This window comes from Pteropus medius, unplaced genomic scaffold, assembly GCF_902729225.1.
Source record: "Pteropus medius unplaced genomic scaffold, Ma_sr-lr_union100, whole genome shotgun sequence".
NCBI classification, from domain to species: domain Eukaryota; kingdom Metazoa; phylum Chordata; class Mammalia; order Chiroptera; family Pteropodidae; genus Pteropus; species Pteropus medius.
The window spans coordinates 572,840-592,829 of NW_024350921.1; the positions used below are offsets into that span (position 1 = coordinate 572,840).

At 41.1% G+C, this 19,990-nt stretch overlaps 1 protein-coding gene across 1 annotated transcript in view; it reads left to right on the top strand.

The window, feature by feature from the left end:
* The window catches only part of MAP4K4 (mitogen-activated protein kinase kinase kinase kinase 4), a 176,787-nt gene that overhangs the window by 98,501 nt on the left and 58,296 nt on the right, over positions 1-19,990 (top strand). The window contains exons 4-8 of the mRNA XM_039840078.1: positions 9,909-10,034; positions 11,261-11,371; positions 15,026-15,116; positions 17,076-17,206; positions 19,400-19,454. Coding sequence (XP_039696012.1) covers positions 9,909-10,034; positions 11,261-11,371; positions 15,026-15,116; positions 17,076-17,206; positions 19,400-19,454 — 514 coding nt within the window. The remainder of the gene's footprint in view (positions 1-9,908; positions 10,035-11,260; positions 11,372-15,025; positions 15,117-17,075; positions 17,207-19,399; positions 19,455-19,990) is intronic.

Here is a 19,990-nt window from a genome sequence, read left to right on the forward strand (position 1 = left end):
AGAGGGTGCGCCTGAGAAAGGGAGGCCTGCGTTGTCCTTTGGGGAGTGTCACTGTTTGTTGACATAGAGAGAGCTGGTGGAGTGTCCCCAGGCCTTCCATCTCTCTCCTCCAGTGACTGCCGCCTGCAGTTTCTTTTCTCACAGTGCATGCACCAGCACGTGTGCCTGTGTTTGGAAGGAGGAAAAATGGATTAAGAAACATGATCCTTAATGAGCTGTTTTTAGACAGAATGACTTCCTGCCATTTTGTGAAGTATGTGTATAGTAGACTACCCTAAAGTTTTACGTGATTAGTAACAAAAAGTTTGCTAATCACTTGTCTTTCTGATGATCTAAAAAAGGAATCTGCACCTGTCCTTTGCTTTCTGTAATTACTGTACAGCTGGCTCATCGCTGGTTTTATGGAGGAACTCTTTGAGGTAAAAGAAGCAAGGTTAAGGTAGGATATGAACTTATATCTTCAAGATTTGTGGAAACTTTATTCTTGGTTGCCTGTTTAAACTGGAGTACTTTAACCCTGCGTTACCACCTTCCACTCTAAAATTAAAGATTTATTTTTTGGAAAACACTTTTTATTCCTGTATGTAATAAAACTTACATTTTAAACAATAATCCTGGATATCTTTTAAAATCACATTCAAAAGAAAAATGACTTTCTGATAAACTAAGAATAGTACTCAATATCAGCAGTAATACATACTGTGTTCAGAATGTGTCTCACAATGACAGCGCTAGAATGAAGCATAGTAGACACAGTGCGCATAGTTGAAACATGGGAATACCATTTACAGCTGTGGAATACAGCTGATTAATATCATTCTCAGCAACGACTGTAGCAAATTTCTCTTTCCTGACAAGCACCATCACATTTGAAAGATAAGTTTCCCAAAGGCAGATGTTACTACTTTTCTCTAGGTGATCATTGTTCAATTTCTTCTTTTTCCTTTTTCTACTCACCTACTGTGGGGTATCGTGCAACTTATCAGGATAATATAAGCAGAAATTAGGGTAGCTTATGAAGATGGAATTGGGGAGACAGGAAGAGTGAGGGAAAGATTAAGGTAAAACTATTAGACATACCAAAAATCTTGGCTTGGCTACTAAAGTCCTTAAGAACTGGAAAATCACTGAGCTGTATAAATACTGGCCCTTAGATACCCTCCCTCCCCAGCTGCCACCCCCTCCTTCCCCTGGCACTTCTCCATGCATGGTCCATCTGGTGGGTTACTTGCTTCATTTTGGCAATTTCTGTACTTTTGATTTAGACATAAACTAATAGCTTGCTTTTAGCAGTTGTGATCAAACAAAAATTATTTTAATGATCTTATCAAAAGCAGGGTGATTTACACACATTAATTTTGTTCGGGTTTTTCCTATGTATGATTTAAATTTTTAAAAATTATGATTATATTCTTTTAGTGGTGGGAAAGTGGGAACCGACGATCTATATGATGTGTGGGGTTTATACTCTTTGACCCTGGTTGAGGGATTGAAAGATCTCTAAGTCCAAGTTGTTGCTTCCTGGATATACTCGGTTCCAATTTAATGGATCATATAAAACAAATTGAGTCATTTTTTCATGGTCAGATACCTGGAAGGCATAATGGTTACTACCTACAGGGGTGTAGGTAGTAGGCAGTTTAGTGTTTTTATCTGCTAATTCTGTCATCTGTGTCAGTTCTGGGGTCTTTTTGGTTGATCCTCCACCCCATTGGGTATTTGTTCCTGCTTCTCTGCATGCCTGGTAATTTTTAATGGGATGCCAGACATGTGATTTTTATCTTATTGGGATTGGATGTTTTATATTCTCATAACGTTCTTGAGCTTTACTCTGGGATGGAGTTAGGTACTTGAAAACAGTTTGATACTTTTAAGATTCATTTGTCCAGATCAGATCAGCGTTTAGTCTAGGGCTCATTTTGCTCCACGATCGAGCAAGAGCCTCCTGGATGCTCTACCCAGCTTCCTGAGAATGATGAGTTTTTCTCCTGGTCACTGGTTGCAGGCACTGTTTCCCCTCCTTGTGAGCTCTGGGCGTCGTTTCCCCATCCTTTTGGGGTTTTCTCCCTGGTAGTTTCGTCACGAAGATGCATCGAGCAGGGCTCTGCTGAATACTCCAGGGGCTCCTCAGAGCCCCAGAGCTTGCTCGTGCCCTGCACAGAGACCTCTCTGGTCTCTGTCCTGCACGCCCAGCTGCCGTGGCCTGTGTAGCCTCTCATTCTGTCTCCTTAACATGGAATCCTCTGGGCTCTGATGGGGTTTCCTGTCCCTTTGCTGTAGTCTGGACTCTCTCTCGGCAGTAAGCCGGGCAGTCATAGGGCTTCCCTCACGTCTCCCATCTCTCAGAGGTCACTGTCCTCACTGCCTGATGTCCGCTGTTTTGTTGTGTGTTTTGTCTAATTTTAGTTAAAGTGGGAGGGTTAATCTGGTCCTTGACACTCCGTCTTGGCCAGGAACAGAAGTTCCCTCCATTTTTTTTAATTGAAGACTCTTTTGGGAGCTCAGCCCACCTGTGTCTGACTTGCCACATCAGATATGTACGAGGAGCTCTTGTACGTGTGAGCACACAGGTGGATCCAGCAGGAAATGCAGACACATACTCTGCTGTCACATCCATACCTTCTCAGAGCTGTGCCCTTGTTGCCATTCCTTACTTGGGCCTGTTTTCAGAGTTTAAAGCAAGACACTTAGAGCGTGCAGCGTTCTCTTCCCACTTGCACTGTGGGAGCTTCATGGAGTTTGCCACTGGCTTAGGGAAGGGTTTGACTGGACTGAGGCGAGAGTCTGTGGCAGGTCGGGAAGGTGACACAGCATGACGGGTGATCCTGGGCTCTGTTTACCTCCTCCTTTGCTTCAGGAAAGACGTACACTCGGAAATCACTGATCTCAGGAAGTTATGGGTCTGGATTCGTAGCATCGTAGCAAGCAGGGAGAAATGACCATGAAGTCAAGGTCCGGCTCCATGGTGCCGTTGACCCAAGAGGAGGCAGAGTAGCCAGTAAGACTCTAGTTCTTCAGGTTCCTGTCAGCCGCCCTGCATAACTAACTGACCGCTGGTGAGAGAGCCGCAGCAGGAGGTGGGCAGTGACTCTAGAATAGCCAAGAGGGGGTTGGGAGACCTTTAGTGTTGGGGATGGAGGACCGTATGGATGCCAGAAAGAAATTCATCTTGAATTCTTCCGGAGCTAACTCTTCTATTCTAAACTTTTTTTTTCTAATTAGGAAAATAACATATGTCAATTGAAGAAAATTAGGTATTTTAAAGAAGAAAATATCTATAATCCAGAGATGATCGTTGGTAACATTCTTTCTTTTTCTTTCTGTAGACTCATGAAAATGTGTGTAGTTATCTAAATATACACGCACGCTGGTTGTGAATGGCAAAATGCTGATGTCAGTAACATAGAATGTAATCTTCTGAGCCTTTTGGATTATTGCTCCTTTTCTTGTCTCATAATACAATTACAAATTTTATTATGTAGGGGAGGACAAAAAATCTTTACCCTTTTAGGTTCTTAACCAGGGTCCCTGTAACAAAAGACATATTAGCAAGAGGAGAAGAAACAGAAGTTTATTAATCATGCATATGTCATTTGTAAGTGGGGAGTCTTCCCAAGAAAAATGAAGACTCAAAGAAGTGGTAAAACCCAAATGCTTTTATACTTGATTGAATAAAGAGAGGCAATTTTGGAAAAGTAACTAAAATATGTGGAGAGACTAAAGAAGATAAGAGTTATTTTAACAAGGTTTGCTTGTACAGAATTCTCTCAGCCTCAGCTCTCTATCTCTGGTGATAAGTTTTTTCTAGTTGGGGAAGAAGGCATTCTTCACATCAGAGTTTTATTTCCTGCTTTCAGAAAGAAAAGTGGAGGCCAGAGTGCCTGGCTTGCACCTAATGTTTTTCAAGCACCTTTAGCTCAAAATAATCCTTATGTGAAAGAAGCATATTTTGGGGTGACATTTTGGTTTCATTCCATTACAATCAAGTGTTTTAGTGGAGGGCTTGATTTGGTTGCACTGGGCCTTACCTGGTAGGTCTGCTTTCTGTTATAATCAGGATCTAGCTTTCAGGTCCCACTTTCGGTTGCCATACTTTAGGGTCCCCAGTAGCAGGTGCAGACACACCTTGGTTACATCGTGGGTTCGGTTTCAGACCATCACATTAAAGTGAATATCACCATAAGGAGAGTCGCATGATTTTTTTGGTTTCCCAGTGCATGTAAAAGTTATGTTTATACTGTACTGTGCACTATTGATTGTGCACTAGCATATGTCTAAAAAAATGTATATACTTTAATTAAAAAATACTTTATTGCCAAGAAATGCTAACTAACCATCCTCTGAGCCTTCAGTGAATTGTCATCTTTTTTGCTGTTGGAGGGTTTTGTCCCTATGTTGATGGCTGCTGACTGGTCAGGCTGGCAGCTGCTGAAGGTTGGGGTGGCTGTGGTAATATCTTAAGATAAGGTAAGAGTGAACTTTGCCTCATGGATTGACTCCCCCTTTCACAATTTTTCTGTAGTATGTGATGCTGTTTGGTAGCATCTTACTCACAGTAGAACTTTGAAATTGGAGTCAGCCCTCTCAAACTCTGCTTCTGCTCTATCAACCGAGTTTATGTAATATTCGAAATCCCTTGTTTTCATTTCATCGATCTTAATAGCATCTTCACCAGGAGTAGATTCCGTCTCAAGAAACCACTTGTTTTGCTCATCCATTAGAAGTAACCCCTCATCCGTTAGAGTTTTATCTAGTCATGTCTTCAGGCTCCACTTCTAATTCTAGTTCTCTTGCTCTTTCTACCACATCTGTAGTTATTTCCTCCACTAAAGTTGTGAACCTCTCAAAGTCATCCATGAAGGTTGGAATCCGCTTCTCCAAAACTCCTGTTAATGTTGATATTTTGACCTCTTCCCATGAATCACAAATGTTCCTATGGCATTTAGAGTGATGAATCTTTTCCAGAAGGTTTTCAGTTTACTTTGCCCAGAACCGTCAGAAGAATCACTATCTGTGGCAGCTACAGACTTATTAAATGTGTTTCTTAAATAGGAAGACTTGAAAGTTGAAATTACTCCTTGATCTACGGGCTGCAGAATGGTTGTTGTGTTAGCTGGCATGAAAACTGCATTAGTCTCGTTGCCCATCTCCATCAGAGCTCTTGGGTGACCAGGTGCATTGTTGGTGGCAGTGATATTTTGAAAGGAACCTTTTTTCTGAGCAGTGGTTCTTAACAGTAGATTTAAAATATTTTATAAACCATGTTATAAACAGATGTGCTGTCATCCAAGCTTTGTTGTTCTATTTATAGAGCTCAGACAAAAGTGTAGATTCACCATAATTCTCAAGGGCCCTAGGCTTTTCTGAATGATAAATGACCATTGGATTCAACTTAAAGACATCAGCCACATTAGCTCCTAACGAGAGAATCAGCCTGTCCTTTGAAGCCAGGCATTAACTTCTCTGTAGCTATGAAAGTTCTGCATGGCATCTTCCAGGAAAAGTCTGTTTTGTCCACATTGAAAATTTGTTGATAGTGGGGCTATATTCATTAATTATCTTAGATCTAGCTATGTCATGGAGATGGCCTCTTTCCTTAAACCTCTTGATCCAACCTCTGCTAGCCTCAAACTTTTCTTCTGCAGCTTTCTCACCTCTCATTTTCATAGAATTGAAGGGAGTTAGGGCTTTGCTCTGCATTGGGCTTTGGCTTAAGGGACTATTATGGCTGGTTTTATCTTCTATACAGACCATTAAAACTTTCTCCATATCAGCAATAAGTCTGTTTCCCTTTTTTTATCATTTACGTGTTCACTGGAGTAGCACTTTTAATTTCTTTCAAGAACTTTTCCTTTGCCTTTACAACTTGGCTAAGTGTTTGGCACAGAGGCTGAGCTTTTGGCCTGTCTCAGCTTTCGATGTGCTTTCCTCACTGAGCTTAATCATTTTTAGCTTTTGATTTAGGGTGAGAGATGTGCGACTCTTCTTCACTTGAACACTTAGAGGCCATCGTAGGGTTAATAACTGGCTTGATTTCAATAAAAGCTGCTTTTGAGAATTACCTCCATCCCTAGCAGCCAGGGAAGGTGATGGAACTCCTGGCTTAGACATCTCCTGGCAGAGACAAAGGTCTTTTCTGTGAGTGTTTGCTTCCACTGGTTAGAGACTCAAAAGCTAACTGGCATCAGCTGCCTTAAATCACGGAGGGGGCTGTCAGCTGCCTGGAGTTTTCTAGTTTTCCTGGAGAAAACTAGAGGGGGCCTCACCTTTCTCTCAAAAAGGTCCTCTTTCAAGTTGCCTTTAATTTGTTTTCTTCATTTGTCTATATGATTGTGGCCTTCTAAAGAGAATGAAGAGCAAAGTCAGTTGGACTCGGCCTTGACACATGAGCTGCATGAACTTCTGTCATATCGTTTTGCCCATTCCTCTTTCTTTTCCTATGTGGGTTTGTTGTTGTTTTAAATTTTCAATTCTCGCCTCCCCCTGAGTGTTTTCTGCTGTATCTTCTCAGGCTAAATGAGTTTGTTTTTGGTACCAGTGGTGGTGCTGTGGTATTTAAATATTGGAATAAGACCACCAAATTTGTTTTGAACTAATGGCCAAAGGAAGGTTCGAGCTCAGAAGTTGGTTCATTATGACTCTAAAGACAACATGAAACACTCTATTATAAGCATTAGTCATAATTAGGATTCTGTTTGTAGTTGGCTCAAAGCCACTAGCAGATTCTGCATTCCTGATGCTTCTTCTCCAAGGTGGGCACTCATGAGTAAATGACAATAACTGGTACTAAATGCCTTTTTATTTTATGAGTTGTGTAATAGTCATCTATTCTATAACCATAGAAGCAAGAGAAGGGATATCATGGGTCATGGTTTCGTTACATAAAGTAATTGTGTGTCTGTCCAGCAGCATCTTAGATTCAGGGACATACATGATTCCGTGACGACCTGACAGCAGCATTAACAATATGTGCATTGTGTTTTTTACACTAGTGGGCAGTACTGAATTTAAGCCTATAAGAATTTTTAATTGCATAAAATATGTAAGATTTTAACTCTGTGGGCTATGAAAACATCAAATGCCTATGGAAACTCTTGATTTTTTTAAAATAAAGTATGGCGAACAAGTTAGATCCTAGAAGTTACTAGTTTATGTCACTAAAGAAATAAAAAGAATATATTGAAGCAGTAAGTCTTGATCTTTATTGCTCAGGTAGTGTCTCATGGGAGAAATGTAAGTAGCATTTGCTTCTGTAGAGGTGAAAGCTACTGGCAGAGTGCTGTAAGTAATAATGACCCTTGGGTAGTTCAGCTGGTCCTGGGGAGTAGCGAGAGGTGGGGTCAGGAGTGGATCGATAAAGCAGTCTGTGCAACCCAAGAAGATGCTCAAAGTTGCATGAAGTAATTAGCTGTTCTTACCACAAAAACATAAGTACAATCAATGTTTTGATTTTTTTTTTTCTCTATTCTAATTCAACATGGTTCTTTTGGGTTTTATGTGGTCTTTATACCTCAGATTCTTGTAGGTTTACTGATTATCAATAAAAAGGAAAAACAATCAAACCTTTAATTTACTCTCTAAGCCCTGATATGGCCCAGTAGAAGGAAGGTGGGATATCTGACTGATTTCTCAGGGCCCAGCATGCTTGACCGTAGGCCTGGCCCCAGGTGTAACACCAGACGCCTCTCCGGCAGGACAGTGTGTTGATGGCCATAGTCATGTGCAGAGTTTCGTTCAGAATCTGTCAGTCTCGATGAGCCCTATAATGGTTGTCCTGGGCTGCTCAGGAATGCCTGGGTCCTGTCAGGGACTCGGGAGAGGGCAGGCTCCATGTGCCAACAGGTCGTGGTCACTGAATGAAACCTATGTGTTCGAATGAGCATGTGGAAAGAACATAAGATAAAGCTTTTGAAGAACTGGGCTTTCTAGTTCTGTTTGGGCATGCTTCCTTGTGCCTTATGTTAATAAAAGTTGTTATTCTTTTATGTTAGAGTATAGAGTTCCTTCAAAGAAAGGTTCCAAATCAAAATGTGTTACTCTATAATACTAGCTTGGCTAAACACTAGTTTTGTTTAGAATTAAGGTATTTATCCTAGTTATTCAGTATCACATTTTTCACTGCTATGTTAAACATGGCCATGTTGAAATTACAGATTGGAATGCTGTGTATTTGGTGCAATTTTCATATACATGGGATTTGAATGAGAATTATTGCACAGACTATTATATAGACTGTACTTGACCATGGGACTCTGCTTCATATTTGCAGTCATCAACCATCAGTCATATGACAACTATGCCTGTAATATTGTAAAATATGCTGTAATATTCTAATTCTTATGGCTTAGAACCAAGCTAGAAGACAGAATTTTAACAGTCTTGTTCTAAGATGATTACATGTTTTGTATTTGGTTTCTAAAGCAGTAATGTACAACTAAAGTTGTATTTTAAGAGGTATTCTCTTTTTCATTTGGCCTCATCATTAATATCTGATTAGTGATGTTGCAGCTTTTATCTTAAAGAACAGTATGTGCAAACCAAACTTATTTTAGGTCTGCGAGGCCTCATGAATGGTTTTTGGAGATGTGAGGCTGCAATAGCAGGTTTCTTCAGAATGAGTGTGTGTGTGTTTGTGTGTGTGTGCACGCATGCGTGCACGCGGGCACATGCACTGTCTTTTCTTTTACCCTATACCTGCACACACATGCATGTAGACTGCTCAGAACCCCTAATCTTCCCTAGAGAGGGAAGAACATCAGCTTTAAGTGGGAGGAGTGTGTCAGTATAGAAAAGTAAAGACATTTAGAGAACCAGCTACTAAATGTCTTTACTGAGGGGAATCTGGTTATCAGGTTTTTCTCGAAGATGTTGGTTTTCCCTCAAACACTGCTTTTCTAGCTCACCAAGGCTGATTTTCTCTTTTCCTGTGCTTTCTCCTTTCTTTCTCACTTTAATTCTGCTTTCCCTTCATTCTCATGCTACCTGTCAGTCTTCTTAGCAGGTGGTTTGGCAGAACCCTCACTCTGTGTCATGTGTCCTCAACAAGGGGCAGAATACGCAGGCTGGTGCTGTTTCTTCCCCAGGGGTGTATCTGAAAGGTGGACACTGGCAGCCCTCAGCAGCCACAAGGGTGACTTGTTTTTATTTTTCAGACCTGCACGTGTCATCCTCTGTTCCCTTCATTCCTCCTGTGATCTCACACAAACTCTGCATTTCTTTCCCTGCTCATCTTATTTTAATAAAGCAAGAGGCTAGAACTACCTACTGTCACTGAGTGGCGTTTTATTACTTGTCGCTTGGACTTGTTGGACACGCCTGGCTCCCTTGGGGGTGGTGGGTTCTCACTGAGCGCATAGTCCACTCAGGGCCTGCACTGCTTGCTGCTCTGTGTTCAGTCATCTGCACGAGGCTTGCCGGAGGGTGAGGCTGTCGTGTGAGAGGTAACCCTTCTCTGCCTACCTGTGCTGGGCGATTTATGTTTGCAAGTAGTTTCTAGAAAAGAAACAGCCTTTCCTAGTAATTAGTTGGAATACTATCAGTCAGTTCTCTTTTCTTCCCTCCCATTTTTACAAATGAGCAAACTGAGGCCCAGAGAAGTGAGATCAGTTACGTGAGGTCATATAGTTAGTGGAAGAGCTGGGACCCCACGTGCCCTCTGCTCTACACTGCCTCCCATATTATATTCATCGTTACGTTTTATGCTTTGTGTTTTTCTTGCATAGCTTGTAACCACATTTCAGAGGGACAATTCCTCTTAAAGTCCCCAGTTCTTGGCCCGAGGGTAAAGTGAATGGATCTCTCTCCCTTGCTGGGGGAACTGGGGGCTTCCGTTATTGCCTGTAGGAGGTGAAAATCAAATCATGCACATCATTCAGAAGTTGTACATTTTATTTTTATTTTTTCTTAAGGATGAAGAGGAAGAAATCAAACTGGAGATAAATATGCTGAAGAAATATTCTCATCATAGAAATATTGCGACATATTACGGTGCTTTCATTAAAAAGAGCCCTCCAGGACATGATGACCAGCTCTGGGTAGGCACCTGTTTCCTTGTGTTCTGTGGGGTGTCCTCCTGGGTTGTATTAAAAGGTCCTTAAGGACTTTCCAGAGGGAGGAGAGGGAAAAGCAAAGAAAAAGGGGTAGTGGCTGGTATCTTTCTTGGCCTCTTGGTTGGCATTACACTGAATGTTTATTTTGATGTTGATTTCACATTGCCTGAAAAACAGTTAACTTTGTGTTTCACAGATAACATGGCACGTTTTAAAAGGAACATAACAAAATAGCGAGGAAATTTGGAGCTTGAAAATAAAAGCAATACAATAAAAACTTTATGGATATTAATTAATATGGAAGCCAAGTAAATGCATCTTTCTTTATCACCTGGAAGTGAGAGACAAATTGCAAGAAAATGAACTTATATCAATAATTTATTAATAATATTAATGATGAAAGTTTATAAAAAACAGTTCATTCCAGGAGAATTTCTAGAATTGATACATTCAACCTTATCTCTTATTAAACATATTTATATTCAAGAAGATGAAACTGGGATACTGTCAGATCTGTGTTTATCTCATTCGTTAGCAAAGGTACTGGACTTAGAAAGCAGGAAGAGAGATACTTTTCCGAACTTTTAAAAAAGCCATTGTAGAAAATTGGTGAAATTAAAAAATTAAAAGAGAAACAGTTACTTTTATTTCCATTGCCCAAATCCCATCATAGTTAAAATTTTAGAATAGGTCAATTCAATTCATTTTCTAGGTATTTTAAAAATATACTCGTGTTCATATTGTTCAAACATTTAGGTATAGTAAAGAATGAAGTTTTAAAAAAATTATTTGTTCAAAAATAGCATTTTCATACTAAATTCAGTTAACATAGTTGAAAATCACAGTATGTTTTTAAAACATCTTTGACTCTAGTGGATGAGAACTAATGTTAGTGAGTATATTAGATTTCTGATCACTGGGCACTGGTTAAGGACAGAATGGCTCCCCCGTGCCCATGTGCTTCGGAGTGAGAAGGAGCACTTCCCTGCACTGGAGGGTGTGCCATAGAATATGGGAAACTCCTGGACCAAAGATACGAATGTGAAATAAGTCAGCTGGTGAAATGCTCTCAAAAATTTGGAAGCCTCCAAAATGACCATGTGCCCAGATCTCTAGGAAAAGCAAGAGGGGGTCAGACTGTGGTTTCCTAGCTTTTCTCTAGTGTGTATGATATCCTCGCTGCCTCACAGTGTGTCTTGTCTGCCCTGTAGCTGGTCATGGAGTTCTGTGGGGCTGGCTCCATCACAGACCTTGTGAAGAACACCAAAGGGAACACACTCAAAGAAGACTGGATAGCTTACATCTCCAGAGAGATCCTGCGGGTAAGGCTTGGGCAGAGCTCCGGTGCCCTGCACATGGCCTTGTGTTTCTATTCTCATTCTTCTAACCCAAAATGTTTCTTTTCATCAGTCATAACTGTACAGGTTATTCTTTTCGGGACCACTAAGGGCTCTGTGTCACTGGCTGCCTTTGGTAGTTTAAGCTACCTCATGGTTTTGACTCTGGCAAGTATCTAAAGAAAATATACTGAAACAAAAAATAGGTTTTTTTTGTATTTCCCTGAATTCATCTTCAGGTGTTAAAAAGAAATTCAGTGGAGGGGAAGAAAAATAATCGCTAACTATTGTTTTTGTAGGAATCCTGTGTCTAAGCTTATGAATCAGTATTAATGGTGCTGAAGCTGGCTTTTTAAACCCCTTTGTGGACTTTGCCATTAACTGTCCACATGTGTTGCATTGTTTATGAGGAAAAGTGTAATGTTATTTACAGTCAGTTGTAAAGCTGGCTTATGATCTTAGAGTAAGTTTCTGAACTACTGTTTTAGCAGCTTCCAAGTGATTCCTTTCAGTAGTAGAGCGATCCTAACAGCAGGTTCTTAATCCAGGCAGAAGGTTCTTAATATTTCATATTTGAGAAGTGCACGTGAGTTGCCAGTGTGCCTCTTTGCTTTGGTCAGCTAGCATGGGTTTTCTCACTACTTTATTTACCCCTATATTACATATTTAAATGACTTGGCTGGATTTCATTTACTCACCACATTTTAAAAAGAAAGACAATAGGGTTAAACTAGAATAATTCTTATGCCTCTCTCACTAATACAAAATTGTTACTTTATTTTTTGATTATAGGTAAATTTACCCCACTTCTTATATTTAAGTTTCATAGAGGAGTGCAGGTTTAAAAAATGCCATCGAGAATTCATAAAGATAAGTCCTAACTTCTTTTTATTTAGATATTTTACAGAGCCCTTGGAAACAGACCATTCTCTTAAGAAAACTAGTTGGAGTGAGGTGGCAGAACCAACTTTTTATAATCACACTCAAACTTCATTATTAAAACACCAGGGTTCTGTCTTTTATGGTTATTCTAGGAAGCAGAGCCAGAGGTGAGAAGCTAAACACTGGCCCGCCCCACTGTGAGGGAGTTCACTGAAAAGCCAGTCGTGTTCATTGTGTTAATAATCAGCGCCCGGCCCAGTAGGCAGGAGTGGGCGCTGGTGACACTAGAGTCAACAGGCTTGAGTTCGAGTCCTGCCTGTGCTGCTCATCCACTGCCCGCTCCCGGCAAAGTCCCTCAGCCTCGGGACTCATTTTCCTCATCTGTAAGTTTAGGTACCAGGCCTATGAAGGGAGGACATCATTATGCGAACTAGATGAGTTAGCGTACATGAGTCATTTAATGTAACATGTGAGTACACAACTAGTTATCAGTAAATGTTAGTTGGCCTTATCCTGTTAGAAGCACACACGTACGCGCACCACTCCTATATGTCATGCCAGTGTTGGATTTCTAGGTTTTAGTATAAAGATCTGAGGCTCAAATACATTTCAGTCATCAAAGAGAGTTTTACATGTTTTTATACGCACAGGCAAGCATTGTTTACCTATTGTATGTAATAAGTATATTTAGCTGTTTTACCACCATTGATCTCAGGCAACATCTGAAAGAAGCCTAGGTTGTTTGAGGCCCCTGTTGGACCTCAGTGCAGGAGCTTAATGGACATCTTTTTGAGATGCAGCTAGTGTTTTCTACCTCAGTGGAACACATTTCCTTAATCTATGTTTCATCTAGAATGGGAGTTTTTCTTAGGACAAAAGTCTAAACAAAGTAAAAACAAAAAAAGCCATCGAGTGTAGCAAGAGTCAGTGTAGCAAGCCAGGGTGTGTTTATGACAGCAGTTACTGGAATCGGTTTGAGTGAAGAGTGCCTTCTGGCGGGAAAGAGGCGGGTGCTCATGGGGAAGGAGGGAGTCCCCCCGAGTGGGTCCCATGGGTTCTTGAAGACATGATTGGAGCAGTTAGGGTCGATAGTGGCAGAGCCAGAGGTGGGAAGCTCTTGAGGGTGTTAGATTCAGATGCTGCTATGCAAAATCCCTCAAAAGGTTGAGTCTCGAGCATGCAGGCCACAGACGTCAAGTGGGAAAGCTCTCCAGGGCCAGCCCACTGAAACCCGGAGACTATAAGGTATATCAGCAAAGCCAGCATGCTCATCTCGCCCACTTCACAGCCACAGTCTGCATGGCCACAGTCTGTACGGTGGCCTACAGGTTCTGGTAGACGCCAACATTTCCTATCGAGTACAGGTACTTAACGGCCTTATGTAGCTGATAGAGAGCGGCAGCGTTTGACTACTCCTTGTTCTGTGTCCATGATGAGAGAGCTACAGGAATGTTTCTTACGTGGGCTGCTCGTAAGGAGCAAGAGGCACACAGGCCATATTTGTTTGAGAAGAGTGGATACTTGTGTTTGTTGCTAAAATAATCCTATAAAAGTGTAAGAAAGGGGTCTGTGAAAGAGAATAAAAATTTAACTGAAGTAGTAAAAGTAGGAATTATGAAAGAATTGAGGAAGCTGCATTTTCTTTTTTGGTCTCTTCTTTTGATGTTCAAAGTTATTTCACGCTGAAAGGAGGGACTTTCTTCTTAACTATAGCACTAAGATACCATATATTTTTAGAGCTTTTTTTCCATAGTCAGTGCTTTGTGGTATAACACTGCACATCCTGTGTGGTGGAAACATAAACAGAGCCATCAAATAAGCTCCCTTCTGTTTCACAGGCAGACTAGTAACCGATTGACTAGAAACCCCCGTGCTAGAAATCTTAGTGTTCAGAGCTTTGTTGTCGTTAACCCCACAAAAAAGTAAATAGGAAAACCAAACCCTTACGTCTAACCTACCCTTTTGGGATTTCAGAGTAAATAGGTTGCTTGTGTCTTGAGGAGGTGGGCTATCAATTTGGCTTTTTTTAGCTAAAATGGAATAAGTGAGCTGTGAGAACGGTGCATTTTTGTCTTTTAGACCATCTAGATGCCAAATTTGGTTTTGTTCTTGCACTACCTCTTGTAAGAGACATGCTTCTGGGCTTCCTTCCAGATACAAGGTCATCAAGTAGCACTATGAGCCAGTAGGGTTTATCTCCTTGGGAAAGAAATGCTTTGAACTCAAAGCTCTAGTGATGGCAGAATTGGTTTATGCTTGGGGTGGAGGTGGGGTTGATCAACAGTTAGCAGTTTGTCACTGTGTGCTAGGAAAACTAGGCAGTGTCCCAGGGCCAGACTTTAAACCTCACTCCTGCCCTTCGCTTTTCCCCTGGGATGTGTTTAGTTCAAATATACTGTGGGATCACCCACTGAAAGATAGATGTGTAGCGTGGGAAAGGAACCACCCTGCACTCAAATAGCACAAATTATAGCAGAGAAAGTGCGGATGGTCATCCACAGCATATCTTCAAGGGGCAGCTAGAAAGAGTCGATGATGCTCACGGGGACGGAGACCCGTTGGGACTGCGGGCGGGTATGCCTCTCTCCAGTGTCGTGGCTGATGTCTCCCTGGGGACGTGCACTGAGACTGACTCTTGTGTTCTAAATGCGGCACACAGAACCTTTTGGCACGTGTGCTTTGCCATGAGGGCTGCGCTCTTGGTTATTCACTTACAGCAACACAAGACCTAAAATTCAGATCTGTCTTCTTATTCAGGGGCTGGCACATCTTCACATCCATCATGTGATTCATCGGGACATCAAGGGCCAGAATGTGTTGCTGACTGAGAATGCAGAGGTGAAACTTGGTATGTGATGGCTGTGCCACATGATCTCACACTTGTATTTGGCACAGACTAGCAACACTCCCTGCCCCATTTGTATTTAGCTAAAAGTTCAGTCTTACCAGTGTTTTCTGTTTAACGTGAGAAATGGGCTTATTGCTTAGCCTGGCTCCACCTCCCTTCCCCAGTGCTTCTCCCCTCTGCTCCGTTCTCCATGTGGTAGACAGAATAATGTCTAAATCAGATCATGTCACTTTCCTGCTTAAAGACCATTAATGGCTTCCTGTTTCACTTTGAATAAAATCTACATTTTTACTGTGGCCTATAAAAAGCCATAGCCCCTGCCACTTTCCAACCTCATTTTGTGACCCTTTTCTCTTCTTTCTCAGTCACTCATTCTTGGGACTTGCCTGGGGCCTTCCTACATACTCTTCCCCAGTTTCAAAGTTGCATTTTTTCCCCCTCATCAGATGCCTTCCCTGACCCCTGGTCTGTGCTGAGTCCCACTGCTTGTTTCCTCCGTAATACTAATCACAATTTATAATTCTCTTGCTATTTGTTTACTTATATTTCTGACTCCTTTACCAGAATATAAGTTTTGGGAGTGCAGCGACTAAGATTGTTTTATTTGCAAAAAGATTCTTATCCAGCGTCCAGCATAATGCCTTGAATGTAGTTAGGTGCTCAGTAAACTATGCATGGGTGGATGAATGAAGCCTGGAGTGTCTTCCTGGAGAATATTTTATAGTGGTTCTTTTATATTTCTGGTTTCCCATACCTGCATCTGAACTTGTTACCATTCTACTTTCATATCATGGTTCTCTCAGGTTTTAAAACAGAATTAGCATTAAGTTTCCTTCCACTAAAGCACCACACACACAAAAAATTCTTTATGGTTATAAGAATCTAATCCACCTTTCAAAAATCTTAGGCCCAGTAGTTAAAGATCGTTATGACTGCCTTCTTGCATAGTGCCTGCATTTACTGGTCATCTGTGGAGGAACAGTCTGCCCAATCAGAAAGTCCTCCCAAAGCTAAGATTATTCTCATTCCAAACAACTCAGCAAGTTTTGTGTGCTCCTTGCTTCGGCTCCCTGGTGCTAGGCCTCTGACAGTCCCTCGGTATTCGCTTGCTGGTGGATTACAGCTGTCCAGGTAGCAGTAACTGGCGCCAACTGCCCGGCCTGTGTCTGTCTCAGGGGCATTGGGCATGTGCTTCTGCGCCCTTACCAGGTGATTTTCTGAAGGTGTTCTGCAGACAGAAGTTCGATTTGTGTCCTCTGGAAGTAATTTTAGCCCTCCACTGGCCCTCTGCACTCCTGCTGGTTGGGGGTAATGACAGTGTATCTAAGTGGCAGTGTCAGTGAGCACCCCATTGCAGAGTATGGTCTTGCTGCCAGTTCTGCCTCCCTGTAGACCACCATCATCATTCACTTGGGTGGGATGTAGGAGTGAAGAGTCCATAGAAGTCCTGGGGACTGTGGGAGTGTTTCCTAGTGCATGTGTGATTTAGCTTGACTTTGTTTATTTAATTCAGTACTGTGTTCTTTCCAGAAAACCTTTGTGGATTTCTTCTCTTTCTGTGGTTAATGCTGCTTAAGACGCTAAGTCACGTAGGCTCTCAGTCAGTTCTCCTGAAGTTGGGCCTTTCTGTGACCTGATCTTGGTCTTGTTTGTGCCAGCATGTTCCCCGAACGCACTGAAGGTCCGATTCATCCAAAAGTCCCCCTGGTGGTCACTGTTGGGGAAGCTCGAGTTGGTGGCTGGGTCCAGGCCTCCCAGGAGCCTTCAGACTGGTAGAGGATGATGCTGGCTTTGCACTGAAGAGTTGCTCCTTGTAGTTTGAGGCCTTGAGGAGGCGGCATGTCCATGAAGTATCATTGTTTTTGTTTACTCTGCAGACATCTCCTCATATTTCTTGGTCTTATATTGTACTTGTCTGTTAATTGTGTTCTACTTTCCCTCCTTCCCTCCCCCTCCCAGTGGATTTTGGTGTGAGCGCTCAGCTTGACAGGACCGTCGGCAGGAGAAACACGTTCATAGGCACGCCCTACTGGATGGCTCCTGAGGTCATCGCCTGTGATGAGAACCCAGATGCCACCTATGATTACAGAGTAAGAGGCGCCTGCTTGCGCAGCCTTCACTGGGTCTTTGCTGTTCCTGGGGGTGAGGGTTTTGCTTACAAATCCTGCACCCCTTGTCCCTTCCTGCCTCCTCAATGGGAATGACATGGGCACCCTGTCGCAGGTACAGATTTGCCAGGATGGTATTTAGATGCCGTCATCTTTCTGTTCGTTCTGCATCACCTGTCTTCTCCTTACTGAGTAGTACTTTGTTGTGCATAGAACTTTTTGTCATGAGACAATTCATTGCTTCTGCCCTGTTTGTTGTCCTCTTTAACTTGAAGACTATATTATAACCAGATATTTATTTTTTAAAAACAGTGTCAAAATGTATAGAAGTGGTTTCATCTATGTGAAGTTTTCAGTCTTGTTCTAGAGCATCCTGGCTTTGAGTTGATACACAGTTATTAGAGTGACCTCTAGGGGCTTGTATCAGTAATGCACTTTTTGATCCTGATGGAAAACCCATATTTGAGCATCAGGCTCAGGTTGAGTATGTTAACAAAACTGTTAAAAAAATTTCCTTGACTTATTTAATGAGTCAGAGTAGTTAATGTACCTGATAATGATGTTGATAATTGAGTTTATAGCTTAATATTCTGCAGTGCATTTCAGTATTTATTACAAATATTCATTTAATGAAGCTCAATTTAAGCCCAGGATATAGAGGAATTTTTATGTTTTTATTTGCTGAAGTATTTTAAAATACGTTATAGACTTTATGACTTTTCACTCTTTAACACATCATTCTACATCTCCAAAATTTGAAAATGTTTTTCAACATACCAAAATTATCTTCAAACATAAGTAAATTAAAAATAATTTTAAAATATAAAATCCATACTTAGACCCAGCTGGTTTACACCTAGTTTGTCCAAACTGGTATTCAGTATAGGACAAGACATTGTATTTGGTTGTTTGGCCATTGAGTATCTTTTAATTGAGAGTAGTACCCCCGCCCCCTCCCCCCTTTTTTTTATGACACTGACTTGCTGAAGAGGCAGTGTTCTACCCTCTGGATTTGTCTTACCAGTTCTCAATCTTAGCTTTACAATCTTTGTAACATCAGTTAGCTTGTTCCTGTACACTGGAGAGGCTCAATTAGTATCAGAAAAACCTCAGCAAGATCACCTCAGAGGAGATGTGTGGTTGGCATTCAGCACATAGGGAGCATGGAACATCTCTGCTTACCCCATCACTGATGCTGCTAAGATCAGTCACTGGGTTAAGGTGGTAAACCCCAACTTTGTACCCGTGTAGTAGAGAAAACTCCATAAAAATAAGGGAGACATTTGTAGGTCTTCCCTTATTCTTGTAATCCAACATGTGTTTGAACTGAGTAACATAATTATAGGTTATTTAGAAAATCCTTAAACTGAGCAACTTTAAGTCATTCCTTTGTTAGGATAGCATATAAACAAAAAGAACACTAATGATAGTAATCATCCATTATCTACTTTTTAAAGAGCTTGTTTGGATTTTAAGAAATTGGCTGGTAAACCTTTATTCATCACCCAGTGTTTTTTGAGAGCCCACTACATGTGAGTTGCAATTCCTGGGGTTCAAAGGTGAATCAAACAAAGATGCCTGCCCTCATGGAACTTGTACTTGAGTGGGGAATAAAGTTAAAATTCGAATTTTAAAATTAATACTTCAAAGGATTCAGAAGGAAAAGATTCTGCACACGGAAAGGCACTTTATTTACTATTCATCCCTTTAAGTTTGAGGGGAGAGTAGAGAGACTTGGCAGCATGATGTGAATCAGCTTACTGTGGTAGATTTTATTAAAAGAGTGCTTTCTAGCCTTTAAACTTTTAACATCTTAATTAAGTTTGAGATGTTAACATAAAACATAAAAATAAGCATAAATCTGATCCAGGAATCTAAATTATTGAATGCTTCTCAAGAATGAAGAAACATACTGAGCAGCAGAGCTTGCAGTAGGCAGTCCAAAGCTTTTTCGTGGACCAGCTCTAATTCTTTCTAATTAACAAGTTATCTTTATTTTATTATTTTTTTGCAGGTAGTCTTACAAATCTGTATGTGGTTTTTATTTCCTGAAACTTCCTTTCAGTTTATACACCAAAGAATGCATTTATATCATTTGCATGAATAACTAGCAATGGTAAACTAGTGACCTCATAGCTGACATACTGCCCATGACATACTGTTCTGTTTTTGCAGAGTGACCTTTGGTCTTGTGGCATCACAGCCATTGAGATGGCAGAGGGCGCGCCCCGTAAGTAACGGTCTTTCCTTTATAGCCCCATTGTTACGTGTAACTTAAACTTAGTCTCAGGGTTTCAAAAAGAACAGCTTCACGGATAAAGCCTTTCCTGGTAGGGCGTTTAGATGGAGGAATCATAAATGCAATGAAGTTTTAGATGTAAAAGAAACCCTGACATCTACTATTCCTTTTGGAGAGCTCTCTGAGGTCCGTAGGCTACATTATCCTTTATTAAAGTTGTATTCTGGTGTCAGATCTGAAATTATGGTGACATCAAATAATAGGCAGTGATTTTTCTTTTTACCTTTGAACTTTTTACTATTCAGTGAAACCAGTCCTAACACAGGAAATTTTAATTATTACTTGTGTTGTGACTTGACAAATAGAGGCAAACGTTTTTATCTTTAGAATATTTTTTTGTATTACTTATGAAATTTTGCTTTGGCTTTGGATCAAATCAATGACAACTTCATAAAATTCATTTTTCATTAGGGACAGGGTAGAATTGCATACAACAAAGGAAAAAACAGCATTTTCTGTTAGACACC